Genomic DNA, 22,939 nt, shown 5'->3' with positions numbered 1-22,939 from the left:
ATGGTACCCAACCACTTGGACGGTCGAGGATTGAACGCCGACCTGCATGACCTGCATGATTCGTAACGGAGGAGAGTTACAATTCTGTAACGGTAATACGAAAGTGTTAAAACTAAACTCCAGCCTGGTCATCTCGTTGACAAGATGTATGTCCCAGAACCCGCAGGGCAGCCCACGAGGACAGTCTTAACAGACAGCCTCTATAACAACAACATATAACATTCCTCATGAAGTATTTACGGGCTCACCATAGCCCGTGCTACATGGACACTTCGTTCTGAGTAGCTAAATCTGAAACAACAACAATTCCTCATGAAACCAACGACCTTAGAAGAGCTTTTAAGAGTCCCTGAATCTTACAGTAACCACCGTGAAGCCATCAACACTGCCACTCTTCTGGTCAAAAAGGTGTCCAGCAGTTGGAGACCCTCATAAATACTGTCAAGGAGTGTCCTCCCCCGCGATAGCAGCCTGACGATTAAATGCGACCTCAGCACACAGTATACATTTACTAAAAAATCTTACCACTTACCACTTATTAATGCCCGTGCCACCTCTTAGGTGGCTTAACCTTCATCAATCAATCAATCTTCATGAAAGGGTTCGACCGCCAGGAGCTGGAATCCCACTAGCGAGTCCAGTAATCTGACCAACTGACCACACTGACTGTCCAAAAGTTCTATAACAAATTATTTGTGGTTTATGGAAGTATGTCGTACATTTGTAGCTCGCGTTTTCCTTATGGTTTGATGAAAACGAACTGTGAACCGTGACTACCGAGTGCTGTCGGGTCGTTGGGGAAATAGCCTCGGCTACCAATGACTTTTGCAACAGTCAGTGTGGTCAGGTGGTCAGAGACCCGGACACGCCAGGGGGTTTCAGCTCCTGGCGGTCTAAAGTTCGAACCCTTTCATGAGGAAGTACGTACGAGGCTACACACTGCTAGTCGCTATTTAGAAAACGAGAGAAAATCTTAATTTCTTTGTGAGACACTTAGAGGACAATATAAAAGATATGCAAAATGAATCATAAGAGAGGAGAGAAAACGAGAGGGGAATGGAATGGAGAGTGGTAATGGAAGGAGGTGATAACAAAGGAGGGGAAAGGAAGGGACGAGAGTAAAGAAGGCAAGGAGAGAGAGAGAGAGAGAGAGAGAGAGAGAGAGAGAGAGAGAGAGAGAGAGAGAGAGAGAGAGAGAGAGAGAGAGAGAGAGAGAGAGAGAGAGAGAGAGAGGGTGAAGAAGACCGGGGAAAATAAATGCCGGTAATCCATAAGCAGCTTCACAGGTCAATTTTTCTAACCAGAGAAGGTGAAGCTATCTTTTGGTGACCTAGATTAATAGCTCTCTCTCTCTCTCTTTCCTCTTTCTCACCCTCCCTCTACGATTCCTCCTCCCCCTTCTCCTTTCTCTCTACAGGAGACTCTCTTCCTCTGTCTCTCTATCTATCTCCCTCTCTTCCTCTGTCCTTCTCTGGGCACTGGTAGATAAAGGGATATTACCGCTCCACCACCTTTATTTGCATATATAAACAGTCATATCCACACACCCTGATCATCTGCCGATATTCCCCGGGGTAATTAACACAGAATATCTCCACACACACACACACACACACACACACACACACACACACACACACACACACACACACACACACACACACACACACACACACACACACACACACACCCTCTCTTTAGTGCCAATTTAATGTTGCCACGGAATATAACTGCACTCTATTACATGTTATTACACTCTAGTGCATTTTGTGCCCTGTGTAGAATGTCACTTTGTTTTCCATTGTGTTACACTGAATTACAATGTATACATTGTGTCTTATTTCATTATGTTATATAGTTTTATTGAAATGTAGTACATTATGGTACATTGGAGGGCATCACTACAGTAATGTGTAATATATGTATTATTTTGCTTGAATCTGCTGGGACTCTTGCCTGCTAGAGCTCTTGGCTATGACTGGTGTGTGTTTGAACTCTCATGCTAGGACTCATGCATCCCATGATTCTTGTCAGCTAGGACTTGTCTGCTAAGACCCTTGCCTGTTAGGACTCTTGCATGCTAAGACTGAGGTTCTCATCCAAGACTTTAACGCACGCTGTAGAAATGTCTGACCACCTTCCGCGACGCCTGGTCATATATAGGAATGTGTAGATAGCTTGCAGATAGTTATCTAAGAATATGTAGTTACCAGAACAGCAGCAAACGTCTCCAGGCAAACGACTGCAGAAGAAGAACTCACAGATGATGGTTTGTCTTAGACACGAGGTTTCGAAAGTCGTGATAATCCCTGATGCAGAACTTAGTCAAAGATAAACTTTAAGAGGTCCTCTTGACACTAATGGTGAATAATAATCTAGTGTTATTTTCTTGAGTGGTGAGTAGTCATTTGTTATGGATGGAGGGTTCAGTAACCTCTCAATGTTAACTGAGGTATTAATTTTTTGTTAAACACACTTAGCTGAATGATAATAGGTTCCCTCCGAAAACGAATCTCACTTAACACTGTCAAATGATCACCAATCAATTAATACGGCTTCCTATCACCGCCGGTATTCAAAGGGAAAACATGGAGCCCAATCTGATACTCGGGTATCACATTTGCATGTGCAATAAATTGTAATTATATCAATGGGACATGTGTGCACCGATAGTGTAACAGTTAAATGTAAGGTGTATGTAAACTTACACTCACTTGCAGTCAGAGTTTGGTGCCAGTCTAACTGGTCCCTCTCACACCAGTTGAAATGGCGACCATCTCTCTGTGTGTCTCATACTATGTAAATGTTTTGGTCTGTTCTAATAAATCAGTCAAAAGATAGACACAACGGCCCATGTGCACTACAGAAACTCTAGACAACTGGAGCTATCAGTAGAGGCCCAATATCATAGGTCTCCCATGATTTGCAATTGCAGGATATGTGTACGTGTTCACTCAGGGGTGGTGTTCCATGTGTGTGTGCATCTTAAGTGCACACACACGTCAGTAAGACCTCCCCCCCCCCCTTCACAACCAGAGTGAGCAGGTGTTGTCCCTTCAATAATAGAAGAGCAGGTGTTGTTCCTTGAGCTAGAAAATATAGGTGTTGTCTTTTGAGGTAGAGAACAGCAGTTGTCATGTGAACTAGAAAACAGCAGGAATTGTCCTTTTGAGCTAGAGAACAGCTGGTGTTGTTCCTTGAAATAGAGAACAGATGGTGTTGTTCCTTGAATTGAGAACAGATGGTGTTGTTCCTTGAGCTAGAGAACAGATGGTGTTGTTCCTTGAGCTAGAGAACAGATGGTGTTGTTCCTTGAACTAGAGAACAGATGGTGTTGTTCCTTGAATTGAGAACAGATGGTGTTGTTCCTCGAGCTAGAGAACAGATGGTGTTGTTCCTTGAACTAGAGAACAGATGGTGTTGTTCCTTGAACAATAGAACAGCAGATGTTGTCCCATGAACGAACAATGGCTGTAAATGCATCGTTAAACTCGACCTCAGCTGATCCTCTGATGGGAACATTCATAGGATCTTAATCCAACTCTAACTTCTCTCTCTCTCTCTCTCTCTCTCTCTCTCTCTCTCTCTCTCTCTCTCTCTCTCTCTCTCTCTCTCTCTCTCTCTCTCTCTCTCTCTCTCTCTCTCTCTCTCTCTCTCTCTCTCTCTATCTCTCTTTCTCACACACACCACGCTTCACGGCCCTTGTCATCACCTCTGACAGAGATCGCTGTCATTCAGTGCCCAAAAAGGTTTGTCACTAGGCAAGGCCCTCTCCGTCTTTTATTTCCTTATCAACACGACACCATGTTCACCTCTGGTGTCGTCACTCAAAAGTTACTAGCCATTTTTTCCTTTAAATGGCAATTGGCTTCTGTTACATTTTTCCTTTTGCGAGATAGAGAGAGAGAGAGAGAGAGAGAGAGAGAGAGAGAGAGAGAGAGAGAGAGAGAGAGAGAGAGAGAGAGAGAGAGAGAGAGAGAGAGAGAGGGGAAGGGGAAGTGACGGAGGGAAGGAGAGGGAGAGGGTGGATACACAGAGGGAGGGGGTGGATAGACAGAGGAATGGAGGGAAGAATAGGAGGGAAGCTCTCTTAGAAAGAAAATGGGAAGATGTGAGGAGACACATCGAGGAAAAGTTCTTGATAAATTAACTTCAGACGGAAGATGAGGGTCGTTGCATAGATTCTCCTTAACTGTCATTTCCTTCTTCCCTTCTCCCTCCCCTTTCCCCTGCTATACCCTGTCTGCTCTGCTCTATCCTTACTCCCGTCCCCTCTCTCCTTGTCCCTACGTCCCCCCCCCACCCCTTCCTTTGCCCATAACTTGCTTTCGCTCTGCCTCGACCTTCCAGTCAGTATGGGGTGATCGAGCCATCATATGAGGTCGGCCCAAGTGCCATACTTTAAGAAATATCGGCATCTATAACCTCCCCCCTCCCTCTGCGAGTTTCATGATGTTTGAAATAACATCAGGTTTTATGGTTTATTCGAAAATAGACGTGAGTTAATTCGTGTTGCAATATTGTATTTTCTTAGAGAGTAAGAGGGAAAGGGTGTAGACAAAGTGGGAGAGAAAGGGAAAGAAAGAGGGGAGAGGGAAGGAGGAGGAAGAGGTAGAAGGGTGGAATGGGGAGGTAGGGGGGGAGGCAGACTGTCCCGGGCACCGCCGGATAAACCCCCTACTAGTATACTGTAAGGGAGAATGTCTGTGGTTGTGTCCAATGATGGAGGTCAACATTTGTAGCATGCTGCGAATGCTGACCTCCAGGCGAGATGGGAGCAGGAAAGTGGAGGTCGCTGGTAGGGACAGTAGAACGAAGGGATCACCCATTTGGTGGTTGATTGTACAATTATCTTCACTATTTGACTACACAATTACCCGGCCCGAGGCCAGGCTTGATACCTGCTTGATGAGGTTCTGGGAGATCTGCTACTCCCCAAGTGATACCTGCTTGATGGGGTTCTGGGAGTTCTTCTACTCCCCAAGCCCGGCCTGAGGCCAGGCTTGATACCTGCTTGATGGGGTTCTGGGAGTTCTTCTACTCCCCAAGCCCGGCCCGAGGCCAGGCTTGAGAACGTAGGTAATTACTCACATACACAATGCTCTGCATCTCTGGCAAGCGTATACATGTTACAAGTCGCCTTCTGCAGCTTGCTGGCAACAAAGACCTTCATCACCTCTTATATAAATGCAAACTACTGGTTTGAACGGAAGCGGCAAAGCATTCTAGGAAGTCTGCACCCATCGTGTCCAGTCGCTCGGACGGTAGCGACGGCTCTCCTAATTACATTCTCCAATTTGCATGAATGTTGTTGTGGGCGGCCCTCGTGCAAAAAAAAATACAGTGTGGGTGTGTGTGTGTTTTTGTTTGCAACTTCAATGGTGTTTTTTTCCAGGGTTGCTGCATGAAATGAGGGTTTTACCTTCAGGGCTTCTCCCATCCTGGGATTTGATACACCAGCAACAATTAAAAACAAATAAAATGGGAAGTGGAGGCTGGGAGAGGAAGAGAGAGGAGGGGAGGTGGAGTGAGCGTAGATGGGAGAGTGTACTAGAGATAGATGTAGAGAGAGTGTACTAGAGACAGATGTAGAGAGAGTGTACTAGAGACAGATGTAGAGAGGGTGTACTAGAGACAGATGTAGAGAGAGTGTACTAGAGACAGATGTAGAGAGGGTGTACTAGAGACAGATGTAGAGAGGGTGTACTAGAGACAGATGTAGAGAGGGTGTGCTAGAGACAGATGTAGAGAGGGTGTACTAGAGACAGATGTAGAGAGGGTGTACTAGAGACAGATGTAGAGAGGGTGTACTAGAGACAGATGTAGAGAGGGTGTACTAGAGACAGATGTAGAGAGGGTGTACTAGAGACAGATGTAGAGAGGGTGTACTAGAGATGTACTTAGATGTAGAGAGGGTGTACTAGAGATGGACTTAGATGTAGAGATGGAGGGTTGAGTCAACGTAGACGAATGTACTGGAGTGAGAGAGAGAGGGATAGGTTAGCATAGATGAGTGGGCTAGTGGAGGGTGGAGGCTAGACAGTGTGTGGATGGGTTCAGTAGGTAAAGATTACCTCCTAGTTATTTTCTCTCTTAAATAAATAGTAATTGTTAGTCAGGCTCTGTAAATGTTCTCTCTCTCTCTCTCTCTCTCTCTCTCTCTCTCTCTCTCTCTCTCTCTCTCTCTCTCTCTCTCTCTCTCTCTCTCTCTCTCTCTCTCTCTCTCTCTCTCTCTCTCTCTCTCTCTCTCTCTCTCTCTCTCTCTCTCTCTCTCTCTCTCTCTCTCTCTCTCTCCTCTCTCTCTCTCCCTCTCTCTCTCTCTCTCTCTCTCCTCTCTCTCTCTCTCTCTCTCTCTCTCTCTCTCTCTCTCTCTCTCTCTCTCTCTCTACCTCTCTCTCTCTCTCTCTCTCTCTCTCTCTCTCTCTCTCTCTCTCTCTCTCTCTCTCTCTCTCTCTCTCTCTCTCTCTCTCTCTCTCTCTCTACCTCTCTCTCTCTCTCTCTCTCCCTCTCTCTCTCTCTCTCTCTCTCTCTCTCTCTCTCTCTCTCTACCTCTCTCTCTCTCTCTCTCTCTCTCTCTCTCTCTCTCTCTCTCTCTCTCTCTCTCTCTCTCTCTCTCTCTCTCTCTACCTCTCTCTCTCTCTCTCTCTCTCTCTCTCTCTCTCTCTCTCTCTCTCTCTCTCTCTCTCTCTCTCTCTCTCTCTCTCTCTCTCTCTCTCTCTCTCTCTCGTCGTCAAGAAATGAGTTCCTACTCATCACTCTTTTCTCACATCCGCTTTTAACTCAAACTATGCATTCAGTCGCAGCTGCAGTTCGGTCGGTGCTGGTACAGGTGTTGGCATTGGGTTCAGGTGTTAGTTGATAACGGAACGATAAGGAGGAATCTCGAGATCAGCCAGGACTGTAGGAGGCATCAGGAATCCTTGGATAAGGTGCAGGCAATGCTGAACAGCGAGGCACTGCATACTGTAGGAGTTTAATAGGCTCAGTGAGAGACAAGAATCCGGGAGTAGACTTCACAAATCCGTCACCAGAACCACTCTGGCAGTCACCGGGACATCCTCCAGGGACCTAGACACAACACACTCGGAACACTACACACGGCATACGTCTGACCAGTCCTGGAGCGTGTAGTAACAGCATGGAGCTAGCCCTGGTCTCAAAGATCAAATGAAGCTGGAGAATGTACAGAGGTTTGACACAGAACTGATTGGACATGGTCCGGACCTCCAAAATACTCAGGGGTATCCATGACACAGAGGAAGGCTGTTCAGAGTGACCAGAAACGTAAAGAGAAGTCATGCATTGAAGGACAAGGAAACTATCAGGAGAAGCGCCAAACCATTACGACTATATAGCACTTGAAAGGGATCAGTATAAGAATTTGGGATGGGACGGGGGGTAAGGAATGGTGCCCAGCCACTTGGACAGTCTGGGATTGAACGCTGACTTGCAAGAAGCGAGATGACGCTCTACCGTCCACTCAATATATCTGAGAAAACACTTACATTGTTTACATTGATGGACCAACTAAAAGAGGAAATAGTAGTGGCTTCCTCTACCCAGCATTTCCAAAGAACATATGAAATAAAGGGAGTCGAGAGTCACTGAATAAGACGACCGACAGTTGAGAGGCGGGGCCCAGGATCTGGAGCTGTCCCTGCAACAGTCTTGTGAGGTAAGAACTGTTAGGCAAGTACACATAAGCACGTCTGCCCATAATAACCTCAATTTCGCTTCATTGAACACCTCAGAATCTCGAACACACAAGTTTTACACGAGAGAGAGAGAGAGAGAGAGAGAGAGAGAGAGAGAGAGAGAGAGAGAGAGAGAGAGAGAGAGAGAGAGAGAGAGAGAGAGAGAGAGAGAGAGAGAGAGAGAGAGTTCTCTCTCGTGTGATGCTATCCACCTATCCACCAATCAGATAACATACCTATTCCTACCCCTCATTAACCCCGTGACAACCACCTCAGGCGTGATCAAAGAGAACATGTACCCCCTCCCTCAAATCTTTCTATCCTATCCCCAACGCCTACCCCCTAACCTCCACCGCTAACCCCTAACATACACCCTCGACAGCCTGCGGGCACGACACCTCCCAAGTGTAGAGTTGAAAGTTTTGACAGTAAGGCCACGTTCACAAAGACGCAGCAATGCTTGTTGCAGGAGCTGTGGCGGTGATTACTGGGGGTGGGGGAGGGAGGGAAGGGAGGGGAGGACGGAAGGGAGGAGAGGCAAGTGAGGGAGTGAGAGGCAGGTGAGGAAGATAAAGACAGGAAGAGCTGGGAAGGAGAGAAGATGGGAACACTGTTGGTGGAGTGAGGGAGGGTATAAGGGGAGAGGGAGGCAGGGTATGAGGAGGGAGGGAGGCAGGGGTATAAGGGGGAAGGGTGGCAGGGTATGAGGGGGAAGGAGGTAGGGCACGAGAGGGAAGAATTGCAAGTAATAAGATATCAAATCAACTGTTAGAAAGAATATGAAACTTGTGAGACCCGCTGATGAATGTGAGCTAAGGGACCCTTCCCTTAGCTCATGGGAAACCTTACCCACAAGTTCCCCTGGAATACGACGCAGCAATCGTTTAACAACCAGGTATCGAGCCGAGCCAAATCACTGCCGTAGGGTGGGACGAGTGTGTTAACACTACGCCACCGGGCCAGTGTGACCTAAATCTTGCACAGAGTACAACAGACAAGTCTCTTCACAGCACCACAGAAATATTCATGCACCAGGGAAAAACGAAGGTTGTGACATATCACTGATGTAGAATATAAGTCCACTTTGGTCTAGAACATTGCAGTTTACACATCGGGTTTCTCGAGTTAGAAAATTACTAGAGATTCCTTGCTGATCTCATGCAATCAGCAGAGGAAAAAAAAAAGCAGGATGCTTATTGTCCCATACCGTAAATGTGTTCATTGCTAGACAACGCCTCGAGCCTAGGTAACGTCTCATTCATTAGCAGCATCACTTCCGTCGTTATGGTGATGTCTCCCGACCATCTCCTTGACGGGTAAACGCCCTGTGATGCTCCTCAACGCTGAAGACAAAAACTTAATTGGTTGGAGACTTCCCAGATGGTCATCATTGCCGGAAAGACTAGGAGACTTCCTGGAAGATTTGCAGTCAGAGTCTTCATTGCTTATATGTTCTCTCGTGTTTATGAAGCGTTGTGGGGGATGGGAAGGTGTCGCCCGTGTGGGTCTCCGGCCTCCTGCTTGGGGCATCACCTTGGTGCTAACGAAGGCTGAACCTATTCTTACCTGTGGTTGATCTTGGAGACGGGACTCGCGGCCATTCTTCTGTCTGGGTGGTGAGGCCCACCTGCTGCTTGAGCCTCGATTGATTGATTGATAAATATTAAGCCACCCAAGAGGTGGTACCAATAGCTTGTAAGTGGTAAAATTTGTGTTCAGTAAATCTATGACCCAAAATTGTAATTGTCAAAGGAGTAGGGACAGTTACACATAGGGTATGGGGATAGGGTCAAACATAGGGTAAAGGGATGGCTCAATCTAACATTGGCTAGGACGTTTCTGTTCCAGCTGACTAATCTACCTCTCATGTGTTTCTCATACTGTCCCTCTCATATTTATCGTCACACTTCCGAAGATCACTGAGCTTGGTCTCACACCTCTGGGACACACTAAACTCGGTCTCATACTTATGGAAAACACTGAACTCAGTACCTCCGAATTCCTAGTGGGTTCTGGCGTATCCAGGTTGTGTAACTTTTAGCACCTCGTGATCCATAGGTTAAGGTGCCCGTCTGAGGCGTCCCAGTATCCAGAGGCAAGCCCATTAATCCTCCTCCAAATATTTTCTTGTTGACGCATCTCGTTATTGTGAATCCTTTTGTATAAACTTAGAGTAATAAACAATATAATAGAGAAGAGAGAGAGAGAGAGAGAGAGAGAGAGAGAGAGAGAGAGAGAGAGAGAGAGAGAGAGAGAGAGAGAGAGAGAGAGAGAGAGAGAGAGAGAGAGAGAGAGAGAGAGAAATCAGTTCCAGAGACCGGTTCCTCAGAACTCCAATGTAATAACATATAGAAATATGAGCCGCCTCGCCCCTGAACAAACCTCATTCTCCACCCGCCAAGGAAAATCACATTTCCAAATATCCCGCAAGCCAAATATTGACACAACTTTTAATGGAGAGGGGGCGATAGGGCACAGTTTTATACCAAGCCTCCTATACCCGCGGCGGTGTTGTTAAGGGGCGAACATGCTGCAGTCAAGCCTTCCAGGAAGTTGAAAAAAAAAACTTCGCGAGATATTACGAAGAAAACTCGGCGGTCAGAAGGTGGTGGCCCCATTCTCAAGACAGGTCAAGTTTTCTCAAGCGAGGAAAAGAAATTGCAAGAAACCGTACAGAGGTGGGGAAGGTGATGGTGTTGGGGGAGATGTGGAGGGGGAGCATCAGATCTCTGGAATGCGAATGCCCTAAGGCTTTTCCAGGTGGGATGTCTGGATCGGTGTTAGCGGCCGGGGAAGAAGAGGCTCACTACTGTCAGTTCTTACAGGTGTTTGTAGCCTTTAAACAGATACTGACAGATGGCGCAAGTCTTGGCGAAAAGGTAGGCGTCATGACTTCAAAGAACGGGACCTCAATACCTGTAAAAATCATTATCTTGTAAAGGTGGTTATCGAAGCTTGTGGGCTTGTAGAGATCGCAGGACATCAAGCAAGCAAGGGTCAGAGTTAGGTTAAACCGCCCCATACCATAGTTGTGGATGAAAAACATTGTATATGTGTCCCACAACTGACGACCTCACCCACATGTTAGCCATGTGGGTGAAGTAGATGACCTTAAACATGGCCAACATCACGGGCCCTCTGGCCACGGGCCTCTTAAACATGGCCAGCCTCGTAACCTTCGAAATATCACCAGCTACAAGACGTAAATTTTGGGTAATGACATTACCTTCGTCTATCAATTTTAACTTCGCTAGGTAATAGCAAGGCTGCTCCTAGATGATGTTGAATGGTGGAGCCAGCGGGGCGGGTGGAGGGAGTCGTGGGAGGGGCGATCGTAGGGGGATTGGGAGGGGTTAAAAGGGAAGGGGAATAGGTGTCGACTGGGGTAATGGGTGAATAGGATCGTCGGGGTGATAGGGATCTTGAAGGGAAGTGAGGTCAGAGGTTGAAGGAAAAGGAAGGGCAGTGGTTGAAAGACAAAAGGGGGGGGGGCAACATATTTACAAACCGGTCTTCATCAATTTCAATCTTAAGTGATCGTCAGTTTCAGCCTCGTCAGTAATCAATTGTTTTTTTGTAGCACGTTTTTAAGCCTATTGCCCAAGAGCAATTCTTGAAGATTTATTTCATTTTTGTGGCCTCACTTTATCTTGTGTAAAGGGTCATGGTGACTGGTATTTATCATTAGTTTCCAGACTGTCACCAACAGTTTCGAGGATGGAACACTGGAAGGCTGTTTGAACGGGCGTCTGGAACAGTGGGTGGCTATTTGGAAGGTAATCTGGAACGGTGTCTGGAAGGCAATCTGGAACGGTGTCTGGAACACTGGGTGCCGTCGTGAGGACAACTACTAAAGCTTCTTATTTAACATTCACACACACACACACACACACACACACACACACACACACACACACACACACACACACACACACACACACACACACACACACACACACACACACACACTCACACACACTCACACTCACACACACACCTCTTGAAGACCACTTTTGTTTGAGAGAGACAGCCAGCGAGACATCACCTTTGCCTCATCACAGTAAAATGTAGGTAATGTAAGCTCTTTTATCTAATTAATTGTTAATTCCAAACACCTGTTGAAGGGAATTCGCCGTAGGCGTCGATTTGCAGTTATAATCTACGGATAAAATTGTACCAATAACTGCAATAATCATCTCAATTGGCTATTGATTAATGTGTAGAAATATGCTTGAAAGCTGTGTTGGCAGGTATAGATTTGGAACTAGAGGGAGAGAGAGAGAGAGATTAAGGAGGAAGAAGGAGAGGTGGGGAGGGGGGAAGAAGGGAAGTGAGAGATAGGGAGGGAGAAGGAAGAAAGTTTGATGTGGAAAATAATGGAGAAACGTGATAAAGGAGAAGATGAAACAAATAAGTAATAGTAAGCATTCGTCGATGGCACAGCGGTAACACGCTCTCCGCGTGCTTCGCGAGCAATTTGGCCTAGGTTCATATCCTGGGCACCAATCCTTAACTGTACGCCTCTGTTCACCCAGCAGTGATTGGGTACCTGGTTGTTAAACGATTAGCGAGTCGTATTCCAAGGAAACTAGTGGTAGAGTGTTGTGAATCGCTCTCTTACAATACACTAAGACCTGTCTGCTTATAGTTAGGGGAGAAAGCAGAGAGTTGTAATATTCTACACCTGTGGGTCCTCGAACGACGGCCCACGGACCACCTCGGCCACATAAAATTGTATCCTGCCCGCAGCACCTTGAAATATAGATAAATAATAAAATTATTTCCCTTCGTTACTGTGTAGGAAACTGTAGAAACGAGCCGACCCCTGCTACATGTAGCATTACTCAGTAATCTTTATATAAATCCTAATAATTTTATTTCCTTATATATGCCATTTTCCGTTGCTCTTTAGTTCTATACAATTATTGTGCAGGTAAGTTTTCTAGTAATTGGCTCCTCAAGCTTGGAACCTCAGTTCAGATATATTTTGAAATTAAAAAATCAGTTCCATTATTACCAATGTTAATCTTTGTTGAGCAAAAGTTAATGATTTGTTGGTTAGGATTGTAAATCTCCATTTGCCAGGCCAGAGTTAATAAGAGTTCAAGTTCAAGTATGTTTATTGAGATAAGCAAGAAATACATCTCAAAGGAATAGAGTAGCTTAGGCTATTTCTACCCCCCACCAGAGTTAATATGAGTTTTTTTTATTCTTAAAAATATGCATATCCTGCTGATTTTCATTCTGTGTTTGAACTTGCTGTTTGCCAGCAATCAGGAAAAATAATTCTGATATATTTTTGTTTTGAGATCCTCTCCCTTTGTTTATTATTGACCTGTGTAGAATGATGCAAAGAGAATTTGCATTATTTGCAAATTCATCATCAAATTGTTTGATATGTTTTACTGAAGTTCTTTATTGAGGTGTGTTTATTTTCCTTCCTGTCTCTCACAAAATTCGGCAGATTTATATTGTATTTTCTTAAATAAAGATGAAAAAAAAATTCTCATTTCAGGTAAACATTTGTACAAATTATGTAAATAAAATTAATACAAAAATGAGTAGTCTGCTTTTTTCATCTAAGGTGAAGTAAATTTTTCTTTCGTTAGATCATTTGTTAAAGTTTGACATTTTAATCCTTTTATATCAGTACTTAATGTAGGCTCGGTAGTAGAGGGCTGGGGTCGTATTACTCTAGAGAGGGCTGGGGTTGTATTACTCTAGAGAGAGGGCTGGGGTTGTATTACTCTAGAGAGAGGGCTGGGGGTTGTATTACTCTAGAGAGGGCTGGGGGTTGTATTACTCTAGAGAGGGCTGGGGGTTGTATTACTCTAGAGAGGGCTGGGGGTTGTATTACTCTAGAGAGGGCTGGGGTCGTATTACTCTAGAGAGAGAGGGCTGGGGGTCGTATTACTCTAGATAGAGAGGGCTGGGGGTCGTATTACTCTAGATAGAGAGGGCTGGGGGTCGTATTACTCTAGAGAGGGCTTTGGTCGTATTACTCTAGATAGAGAGGGCTGGGGTCGTATTACTCTAGATAGAGAGGGCTGGGGTCGTATTACTCTAGATAGAGAGGGCTGGGGGTCGTATTACTCTAGATAGAGAGGGCTGGGGGTCGTATTACTCTAGATAGAGAGGGCTGGGGTCGTATTACTCTAGATAGAGAGGGCTGGGGTCGTATTACTCTAGATAGAGAGGGCTGGGGGTCGTATTACTCTAGATAGAGAGGGCTGGGGTCGTATTACTCTAGATAGAGAGGGCTGGGGGTCGTATTACTCTAGATAGAGAGGGCTGGGGTCGTATTACTCTAGATAGAGAGGGCTGGGGGTCGTATTACTCTAGATAGAGAGGGCTGGGGGTCGTATTACTCTAGATAGAGAGGGCTGGGGGTCGTATTACTCTAGATAGAGAGGGCTGGGGTCGTATTACTCTAGATAGAGAGGGCTGGGGTCGTATTACTCTAGATAGAGAGGGCTGGGGGTCGTATTACTCTAGATAGAGAGGGCTGGGGTCGTATTACTCTAGATAGAGAGGGCTGGGGGTCGTATTACTCTAGATAGAGAGGGCTGGGGTCGTATTACTCTAGATAGAGAGGGCTGGGGGTCGTATTACTCTAGATAGAGAGGGCTGGGGTCGTATTACTCTAGATAGAGAGGGCTGGGGTCGTATTACTCCAGATAGAGAGGGCTGGGGTCGTATTACTCTAGATAGAGAGGGCTGGGGGTCGTATTACTCTAGATAGAGAGGGCTGGGGGTCGTATTACTCCAGATAGAGAGGGCTGGGGTTGTATTACTCCAGATAGAGAGGGCTGGGGTCATATTACTCCAGATAGAGAGGGCTGGGGGTGTATTACTCCAGATAGAGAGGGCTGGGGGTGTATTACTCCAGATAGAGAGGGCTGGGGGTGTATTACTCCAGATAGATAGGGTTGGGGGTCATATTACTCCAGATAGAGAGGGCTGGGGGTCGTATTACTCCAGATAGAGAGGGCTGGGGGTGTATTACTCCAGATAGAGAGGGCTGGGGGTGTATTACTCTAGAGAGAGGGCTGGGGGTGTATTACTCCAGATAGAGAGGGTTGGGGGTCATATTACTCCAGATAGAGAGGGTTGGGGGTCATATTACTCCAGATAGAGAGGGCTGGGGGTGTATTACCCCAGATAGAGAGGGCTGGGGGTGTATTACCCCAGATAGAGAGGACCGGGGTAGTATTACCCCAGATAGAGAGGGCTGGGGTGTATTACCCCAGATAGAGAGGGCTGGGGGTCGTCCATATTAACATAATTTGTTTATATATCTATTTTCACGTTTATTTATGAAGTGTTTCCCTGTGTTGGTGAGTGTGTGTGCCAGCCCATGGCAGGGAGGTGTACATTTACATATTTACACACAAACTTCCGTCATAAACTCCAGTACAACAACTAACTAAGCCACCAGAAATTACACGCAATTATAACATTTATTTATTAGCCAACATTAATGGCCCAAAAGTTCATAAATTTGACAAGAATGTTGTTCTTTTGAGCTTTATACAAAGGAGAGAGGCTCGCCTCTCTCTCTTTAAAACTTGGTCTTCAGATCTTGTTTATGAGTTTAGCCTCAGACTTTATGTAATCCCTTGGCCCTTGACCTAAACAATGTCCTTGCTCCATGACCTCAGACCTCATGAATCGCCCTGATCCTTGACGTCAGATGTTATGTAATCCCTTGGGCCTTGACCTAAACAATGTCCTTGTTCCTTGACCTCTGACCTCATGAATCGCCCTGATCCTTGACGTCAGACTTTATGTAATCCCTTGGCCCTTGACCTAAACAATGTCCTTGTTCCTTGACCTCAGACCTCATGAATCGCCCTGATCCTTGACGTCAGATGTTATGTAATCCCTTGGGCCTTGACCTAAACAATGTCCTTGTTCCATGACCTCAGACCTCATGAATCGCCCTGATCCTTGACGTCAGATGTTATGTAATCCCTTGGCCCTTGACCTAAGCAATGTCCTTGTTCCTTGACCTCTGACCTCATGAATCGCCCTGATCCTTGACGTCAGACTTTATGTAATCCCTTGGCCCTTGACCTAAACAATGTCCTTGTTCCATGACCTCTGACCTCATGAATCGCCCTGATCCTTGACGTCAGATGTTATGTAATCCCTTGACCTGATCCTTAATCTCAGACCTGCTGACCTCAGACTTCATACATATCCTGAACATCAGACCTATGCATGATTTCATGTTAGCATATATGATGTTTGAGCCTTGATCTTATGTATGGCATCGACAATCGACTTCATGCTCGGTAGCGCCCCCTTGACCCCCCCAACCCGTTCTCGCACTTGCCTTCTGTCAATATTGGCTTATTTAATAAGTGCATATGTGACATACTAATTGATTGTGAATATTTTAGTTTACCTTGAAAAGCTTCATAGAAAACACCGACCTCACCTAACCTTCTTAGTATGTTAAGATAAGCATCTTATGGCTTCTTATTTACAATTATTACTTAACCTATCAACGGTATAGGTTAAGTAATAATTGTAATTATTACTTAACAATAAGATGCTTATCTTAACATACTAAGAAGGTTAGGTGAGGTCGGTGTTTTCTATGAAGCTTTTTAAGGTAAACTAAAATATTCACAATCAATTAGTATGTCACATATGCACTTATTAAATAAGCCAATATTGACTATAAGCAAGTGCGAGAACGGGTTGGACCCCCATAGCAATCTGGTTATGTTGACATTATCCAGTACTGGTGAAAAGGGTTCACAGGTAAGTTCCAGGCATCAGACTGGGAGACACGTACCGGGAATTTTCAGATAACCTAACATGCAGATAGCCAGGCTGAAAGAAAACTGCTAAGATAACAGACTGATCTGACATAACATAAATAGACTGAATGATAGAAATAAAAATAGTCTGAGATAAACACTGATAAACGAACATAAAAAGATACTGGTGAACCACGATACTTAGAAAAAGATACTGGTGAACCACGATACTTGGAAAAAGATACTGGTGAACCACGATACTTAGAAAAAGATACTGGTGAACCACGATACTTGGAAAAAGATACTGGTGAACCACGATACTTAGAAAAAGATACTGGTGAACCACGATACTTAGAAAAAGATACTGGTGAACCACGATACTTAGAAAAAGATACTGGTGAATCACGATACTTAGAAAAAGATACTGGTGAACCACGATACTTAGAAAAAGATACTGGTGAATCACGATACTTAGAAAAAGATACTGGTGAACCACGATACTTAGAAAAAGATACTGGTGAACCACGATACTTAGAAAAAGATACTGGTGAACCACGGTACTTAGAAAGAGAGAGTGACAAACATTCACACTGATCTAGAAACTGATCACCTGAGGCTAGTATAACACTAGCTGTTAAACAGGGAAAAAGTAAGGTGATTAAATAAATAACGAAACAAAAACAGATTTAATAAATCAGTTGACAGAAAATGATACAGACAGAGACTCACAGACAGGGTGATAGACAGTCGGCTATAACAACAAGTATACAGACCATTCATTACCTGTCAATGACAGTTATAAATACACATCATTAAACACTAACGAGAAATACATTCAAATGAGAATGAATCATTTCCTTTGTATACAACTTGATCACCTCAGAGGCATACGAATTATTGAAGAATAACGTCGAATACAACTTTTTTAATACACGTACACATCAAATAATTATATTCCTTCAGCAAAAATGCCTCCAGCTATGAATATACACACACAATACCACCCAATTCATTGCAATGTTGCAGTGAATTGCAAAGGGGGTACGGAGTATATTAATATATTTGATACGCCCGTTGATGTGTTGACGTTAATATCTTATTGTAGGCAAGTGTGTGTGTATGATTACCGCCCTTGAGACTCCTGGTAGTGTTACTAAGTCATGCCCTTACAGCACAATCGCGTTAGGTCCGCGTAAACTGGAACGTAGCCTTCCTAGGAAGGAGGGCTAGGTTCCTAGGAGCCTAGGATCCTAGCCCCTTACTAGGAACAAAGACCCACCGGCCGCCAGTATCTCAATCTGTCCTCAGGGAGGAGGTCCCCTCAAAGGAATGGATGGACGGGATTGGGAATAGCACAAATACATAATTTGTGCTATTATTTACTCTCTATCCATGGTTAGGTTAAGGTTACTTTAGATTAGGGTATGGTTAGGTTAGGGTTTATTATGTTTTATTACGTTAATGTGATGTATTAGTGATGATAATGTGACATATGGAATTCGAAAACTGTTACGTGTGCCCGTGAATTCCATTTACAAAAAACTAATTCTTCAAAGAAAACGTTTTCAGCATTCACTATTTATAATTTAAACCAACTATTTATTTTACATTAAAGTTATAACTTGAGGATAATCTGTTTATGATGATCAGAGGCTTGGTTGGAGACCGGGCCGCGGGGCCGTTGATCCCCGGAAGCTACACAAGGAAAATAGACAAAGGTTTATTTAACAATTTACATGTAGACTATAACTGGAACCACAGCAGTCCCCGTGGCGTAGTGGTAAGACGCTCGCCTGGTGTTTCGCGAGCGCTTTGTCCTGGGTTCGTATCCTTGCCGGGGAGGATTTACTGGGCGCCAATCCTTAACTGTAGCCTCTGTTTACCCAACAGTAAAATGGGTACCTGGTTGTTAAACGATTTGGCGGGTCGTATTCCGGGAACATTAAGAGTAAGGACTTGCCCGAAACGCTAAGAGTGCTGGTACTCTCCTAGTTGTACTCTCCTAGTTGTGCTTGCAGGGGTTGAGCTTTTGGTTCTTTGGTTCCGCCTCTCAACTGTCAATCAACTGGTGTACAGATTTCTGAGCCTACTGGGCTCTATCATATCTACGTTTGAAACTGGTCAGCCTCCACCACATCACTGCCTAATGCATTCCATTTACTAACTACTCTGTCATTGAATAAGTTCTTTCTAATGTCTCTGCGGCTCATTTGGATGCTCAGTTTCCACCTGTGTCCCCTTGTGCGTGTACCATCCGTGTTAAATAATCCATACTTGTCAATTCCCCTCAGAATTTTGTATGTGGTGATTATGTCTCCCTGAGCTCTTAAGTCTACCAGCGACGTGAGAATGTAAGAACTCTTGTATATTTAAATAAATAAAATATAAATAAATAGAGAAATAAATATGCTTTCCGACCATCACAAATATCAAGATAACTATCCAGGAGGGTTGAAGGTGGGTGTGGCTTCTCAAGGTAATGGATTTGGTCTGAGGACGAGCTCAAGGCGGCGGCACCAGGCCCCATATCTCCGCTCTAAGATATTAACGGGGAAATATGAAAGGCCAACAACTTCCTTGTGATCTCAGGCAATATGTGCGCCAGGAGTCGTATAAATCGGGGGATGATGATAGAGTACCACGATAATGGCTTACAGCAGCTCAGAGACCTGACGTGGGAAAAAAATCGCAACACCACCTTCCTTTCCTCACCCATGGGAGTGGAGCTGTAGACACAATCGACTTGAGAATGGTCCAGGACGGACCGAAACGTCGTCGTCCCTTCACCTTCTAATGTGTGGTCTGGTCAACATACTTCAGCCACGTTATTGTGACTCATCGTCTGCATATGGAGCTGTAAAGGTGTGGGGGTCTGTCATAGGGGTCTGTTTTACTGACTAGAACGTTATTGGTATAGAATTGAGTGTTGTTTATTCTCATTTTATGCTGTAGTTTCCCCTCTTGGTATTTCTGATAATGATTCGAGGTAGGAAAGGATCATTATTGTGACTCAAATGGCTATAAGTCTGAGGGGGCGTGCGGTGATTTCTTCACGAAAACTTTAAAAATTATCACTGTAATTATTTAAGGATATTTAATTTTGTTGAATTCAAAGCAGAAGTTGAACTTTGAGTTTTGTATTATATAATTTCGAATTATTGCGCCATTCGTATGTGGTGTGTTTGCTTTGATTTATTGTAGTAAATTGTTGGAAATAACTGGGATATATATAGGGGGGCCTGACCCCCTCTTTGACAGCACACGTCTCAATTTTTATACTCTACTTAACTTTTACTTTACTGTTCTACTTTTATGTTTTATTTTTATGTTCTCTATTATTTATTAAACCATTTACAAGAAAGCGAAGGACCTACATATGACGGTTATTTCCAACATTTTACTAACAGAAATCAAAGGAAAAAAATATAATATTTTGATGGTTTAATGACACCACATTTTACATTTCTAAATTCATAGTTCATTTCTGTTTTCAATGCAAAATAAATATTCATCAATAGTTACAATCATGCCACATGTATAAGTTTACAGTGAAGGTAAACCTTTAGGGGTTTACAAGTGAGAATCGAACAGATCTATTTAGATTTGGTCAAGTTAAACAGCTGAGAAACGTAAGATATAGCATAAGATATTTCAGTTTTATACTTTGTTAAAAGTATATAGTTTTATACTTTGCACTTTGAAGAAGCACTTTGGTGAAAAATCCTAATATTGTACAAAGTGTCATGTTTCGTGTCGTAGAATGTCGATCCTTAATCCAGCACTTCGTCCAATGAGGAGAGGTTGCTGTTTGACACAGTTCATCTTTGAGTTAAAAAAAACTACTTGAGATGTGCAGGCGATGAGTCACAATAACGTGGCTGAAGTATGTTGACCAGACCACACACTAGAAATTGAAGGGACGACGACGTTTCGGTCCGTACTGGACCATTCTCAAGTAGATTGTGTCAAGTCGACACAATCGACTTGAGAATGGTCCAGGACGGACCGAAACGTCGTCGTCCCTTCAATTTCTAGTGTGTGGTCTGGTCAACCTACTTGAGATGTGTTCTAAGTAGCCACGCTCCTTTACTGTGATGATATAAGGTGATAGATTATCTTTGATGTGGCTTGTTCCTGAGTAATATATATATATATATACATTATCTATTTCGTGTTTAACAGTAGTGCAATCAGTTCAGCGTCCTTTATATCCTGCTAATAACTAAAACATGTAGGCGCCCTCTACGTCCTTCTAACAGCTGAGACGTCCACACAGCACCAGCTCTCACCACACTGTTGTGTCTGGCAATCGGCGACGCCTTCTGCCATTTCCAGTGTCTCATATATTCATAAAATTCGCAACCAATCAGAGCGGTGAAAGGAAAAAATGTAGGAAATGTTTCACATGGAAAGTTTTTGCACAAATCCTGGCGTTCTCTCTCTCTCTTTCTCTCTCTCTCTCTCTCTCTCTCTCTCTCTCTCTCTCTCTCTCTCTCTCTCTCTCTCTCTCTCTCTCTCTCTCTCTCTCTCTCTCTCTCTCTCTCTCTCTCTCTCTCTGTCTCTCTCTCTCTCTCTCTCTCTCTCTCTCTCTCTCTCTCTCTCTCTCTCTCTCTCTCTCTCTCTCTCTCTCTCTCTCTCTCTCTCTCTCTCTCTCTCTCTCTCTCTCTCTCTCTCTCTCTCTCTCTTCCGTCACATTATCCAGGCGTTCTCTCTTTGTCCCATTAATCCCTATTAATCAGCCAATGAAGGCTACAGTGAAGATTACAATTAACAGTTGTGGTAATTTTTTTGTACCTTGTGTATTTGTTCGAATCCACCACTTTCTATTCCCCTTCCATCCCCCCTTGACCCCCCTATCCCTTGACTTCCCTATCCCTTGACTTCCCTATCCCTCGAGTCCACCTTAAATTGTGGGGTCAGTTGAACTTGGGATCTCACTGAACGCTTCCGCCTCTCACGGCTGCTGAAGTTTGGAGTTTTGAGTGTGTGTGTACTCACCTAATTGTACTCACCTAATTGTGCTTGCGGGGGTTGAGCTTTGGCTCTTTGGTCCCGCCTCTCAACTGTCAATCAACTGGTGTACAGATTCCTGAGCCTACTGGGCTCTATCATACCTACATTTGAAACTGTGTATGGAGTCAGCCTCCACCACATCACTTCCTAGTGCATTCCATTTATTAACTACTCTGACACTGAAAAAAATTCTCTCTCTCTCTCTCTCTCTCTTCCGTCACATTATCCAGGCGTTCTCTCTTTGTCCCATTAATCCCTATTAATCAGCCAATGAAGGCTACAGTGAAGATTACAATTAACAGTTGTGGTAATTTTTTTGTACCTTGTGTATTTGTTCGAATCCACCACTTTCTATTCCCCTTCCATCCCCCCTTGACCCCCCTATCCCTTGACTTCCCTATCCCTTGACTTCCCTATCCCTCGAGTCCACCTTAAATTGTGGGGTCAGTTGAACTTGGGATCTCACTGAACGCTTCCGCCTCTCACGGCTGCTGAAGTTTGGAGTTTTGAGTGTGTGTGTACTCACCTAATTGTACTCACCTAATTGTGCTTGCGGGGGTTGAGCTTTGGCTCTTTGGTCCCGCCTCTCAACTGTCAATCAACTGGTGTACAGATTCCTGAGCCTACTGGGCTCTATCATACCTACATTTGAAACTGTGTATGGAGTCAGCCTCCACCACATCACTTCCTAGTGCATTCCATTTATTAACTACTCTGACACTGAAAAAATTCTTTCTAACGTCTCTGTGGCTCATCTGGGTACTAAGTTTCCACCTGTGTCCCCTTGTTCGTGTCCCACCCGTGCTGAAGAGTTTGTCTTTGTCCACCCTGTCAGTGTGTGTGTGTGTGTGTAGAGTGTGTGGAGTGTGGTGTTGTGGCTGGAATTTTTTTTAGCAAGTATATCATGTCAGGTAATCTTCTTGCTCCAAACTCTCATTAGCTTATGTACAGATAATGAGATGGGTTTGTTAATTCTACTTAGTCCACTAATTATGAATTCACACCTTTTCCCTAATTACGTGTTAACACTTCCTCCTTACCTGCTAGAGGCTGGTGAGGTGTGGACCGATTATATAATCATCATTCAATCGAATATTCATTTTTTATGGGCTATTCATGCCCGTGCCACCTCTTGGGTGGCTTAATCTTCATCAATCAAGCAATCGAATATTCTCGTCCTTTCCGTATCCCTCAGACGCAGTCATCAATTTTATTAACATGGTATTAAAAACTAGTTTTCTTATGAGGATGGGCTGTAATAATTACAATTCCAGTCTGTACTCAACAGAGCCCGTTCTCAGAGGAAATCCATTACCATGAGAAACTACACCCCCTTCAAACCACCGGGAAAGTTTTCTAGATATATGTGATGGTCTCAAAGCACTTTATTGTTTAAGTAGTAGTCTACATGTAAACTCTGTCCTGAATGGAGATTATTCTCATGTTATAACTTCATTGAAT

General features: G+C 44.3%; 2 protein-coding genes across 2 annotated transcripts in view; both read left to right on the top strand.

The window, feature by feature from the left end:
* Window positions 1–17,059, top strand: part of LOC138353206 (involucrin-like) — a 47,305-nt gene extending 30,246 nt beyond the window's left edge. The window contains exon 2 of the mRNA XM_069306086.1: window positions 16,647–17,059. Within this exon, the coding sequence (XP_069162187.1) occupies window positions 16,647–17,059 (413 nt within the window). The remainder of the gene's footprint in view (window positions 1–16,646) is intronic.
* LOC123770736 (uncharacterized) overlaps window positions 1–22,939 on the top strand; it is a 758,174-nt gene that overhangs the window by 707,441 nt on the left and 27,794 nt on the right.

The sequence above is a fragment of the Procambarus clarkii genome, chromosome 56 (assembly GCF_040958095.1).
Source record: "Procambarus clarkii isolate CNS0578487 chromosome 56, FALCON_Pclarkii_2.0, whole genome shotgun sequence".
Taxonomy (NCBI): domain Eukaryota; kingdom Metazoa; phylum Arthropoda; class Malacostraca; order Decapoda; family Cambaridae; genus Procambarus; species Procambarus clarkii.
The sequence above is the reverse complement of the archived record's forward strand: the minus strand, read 5'-3'. Positions and strand labels throughout refer to the sequence as shown.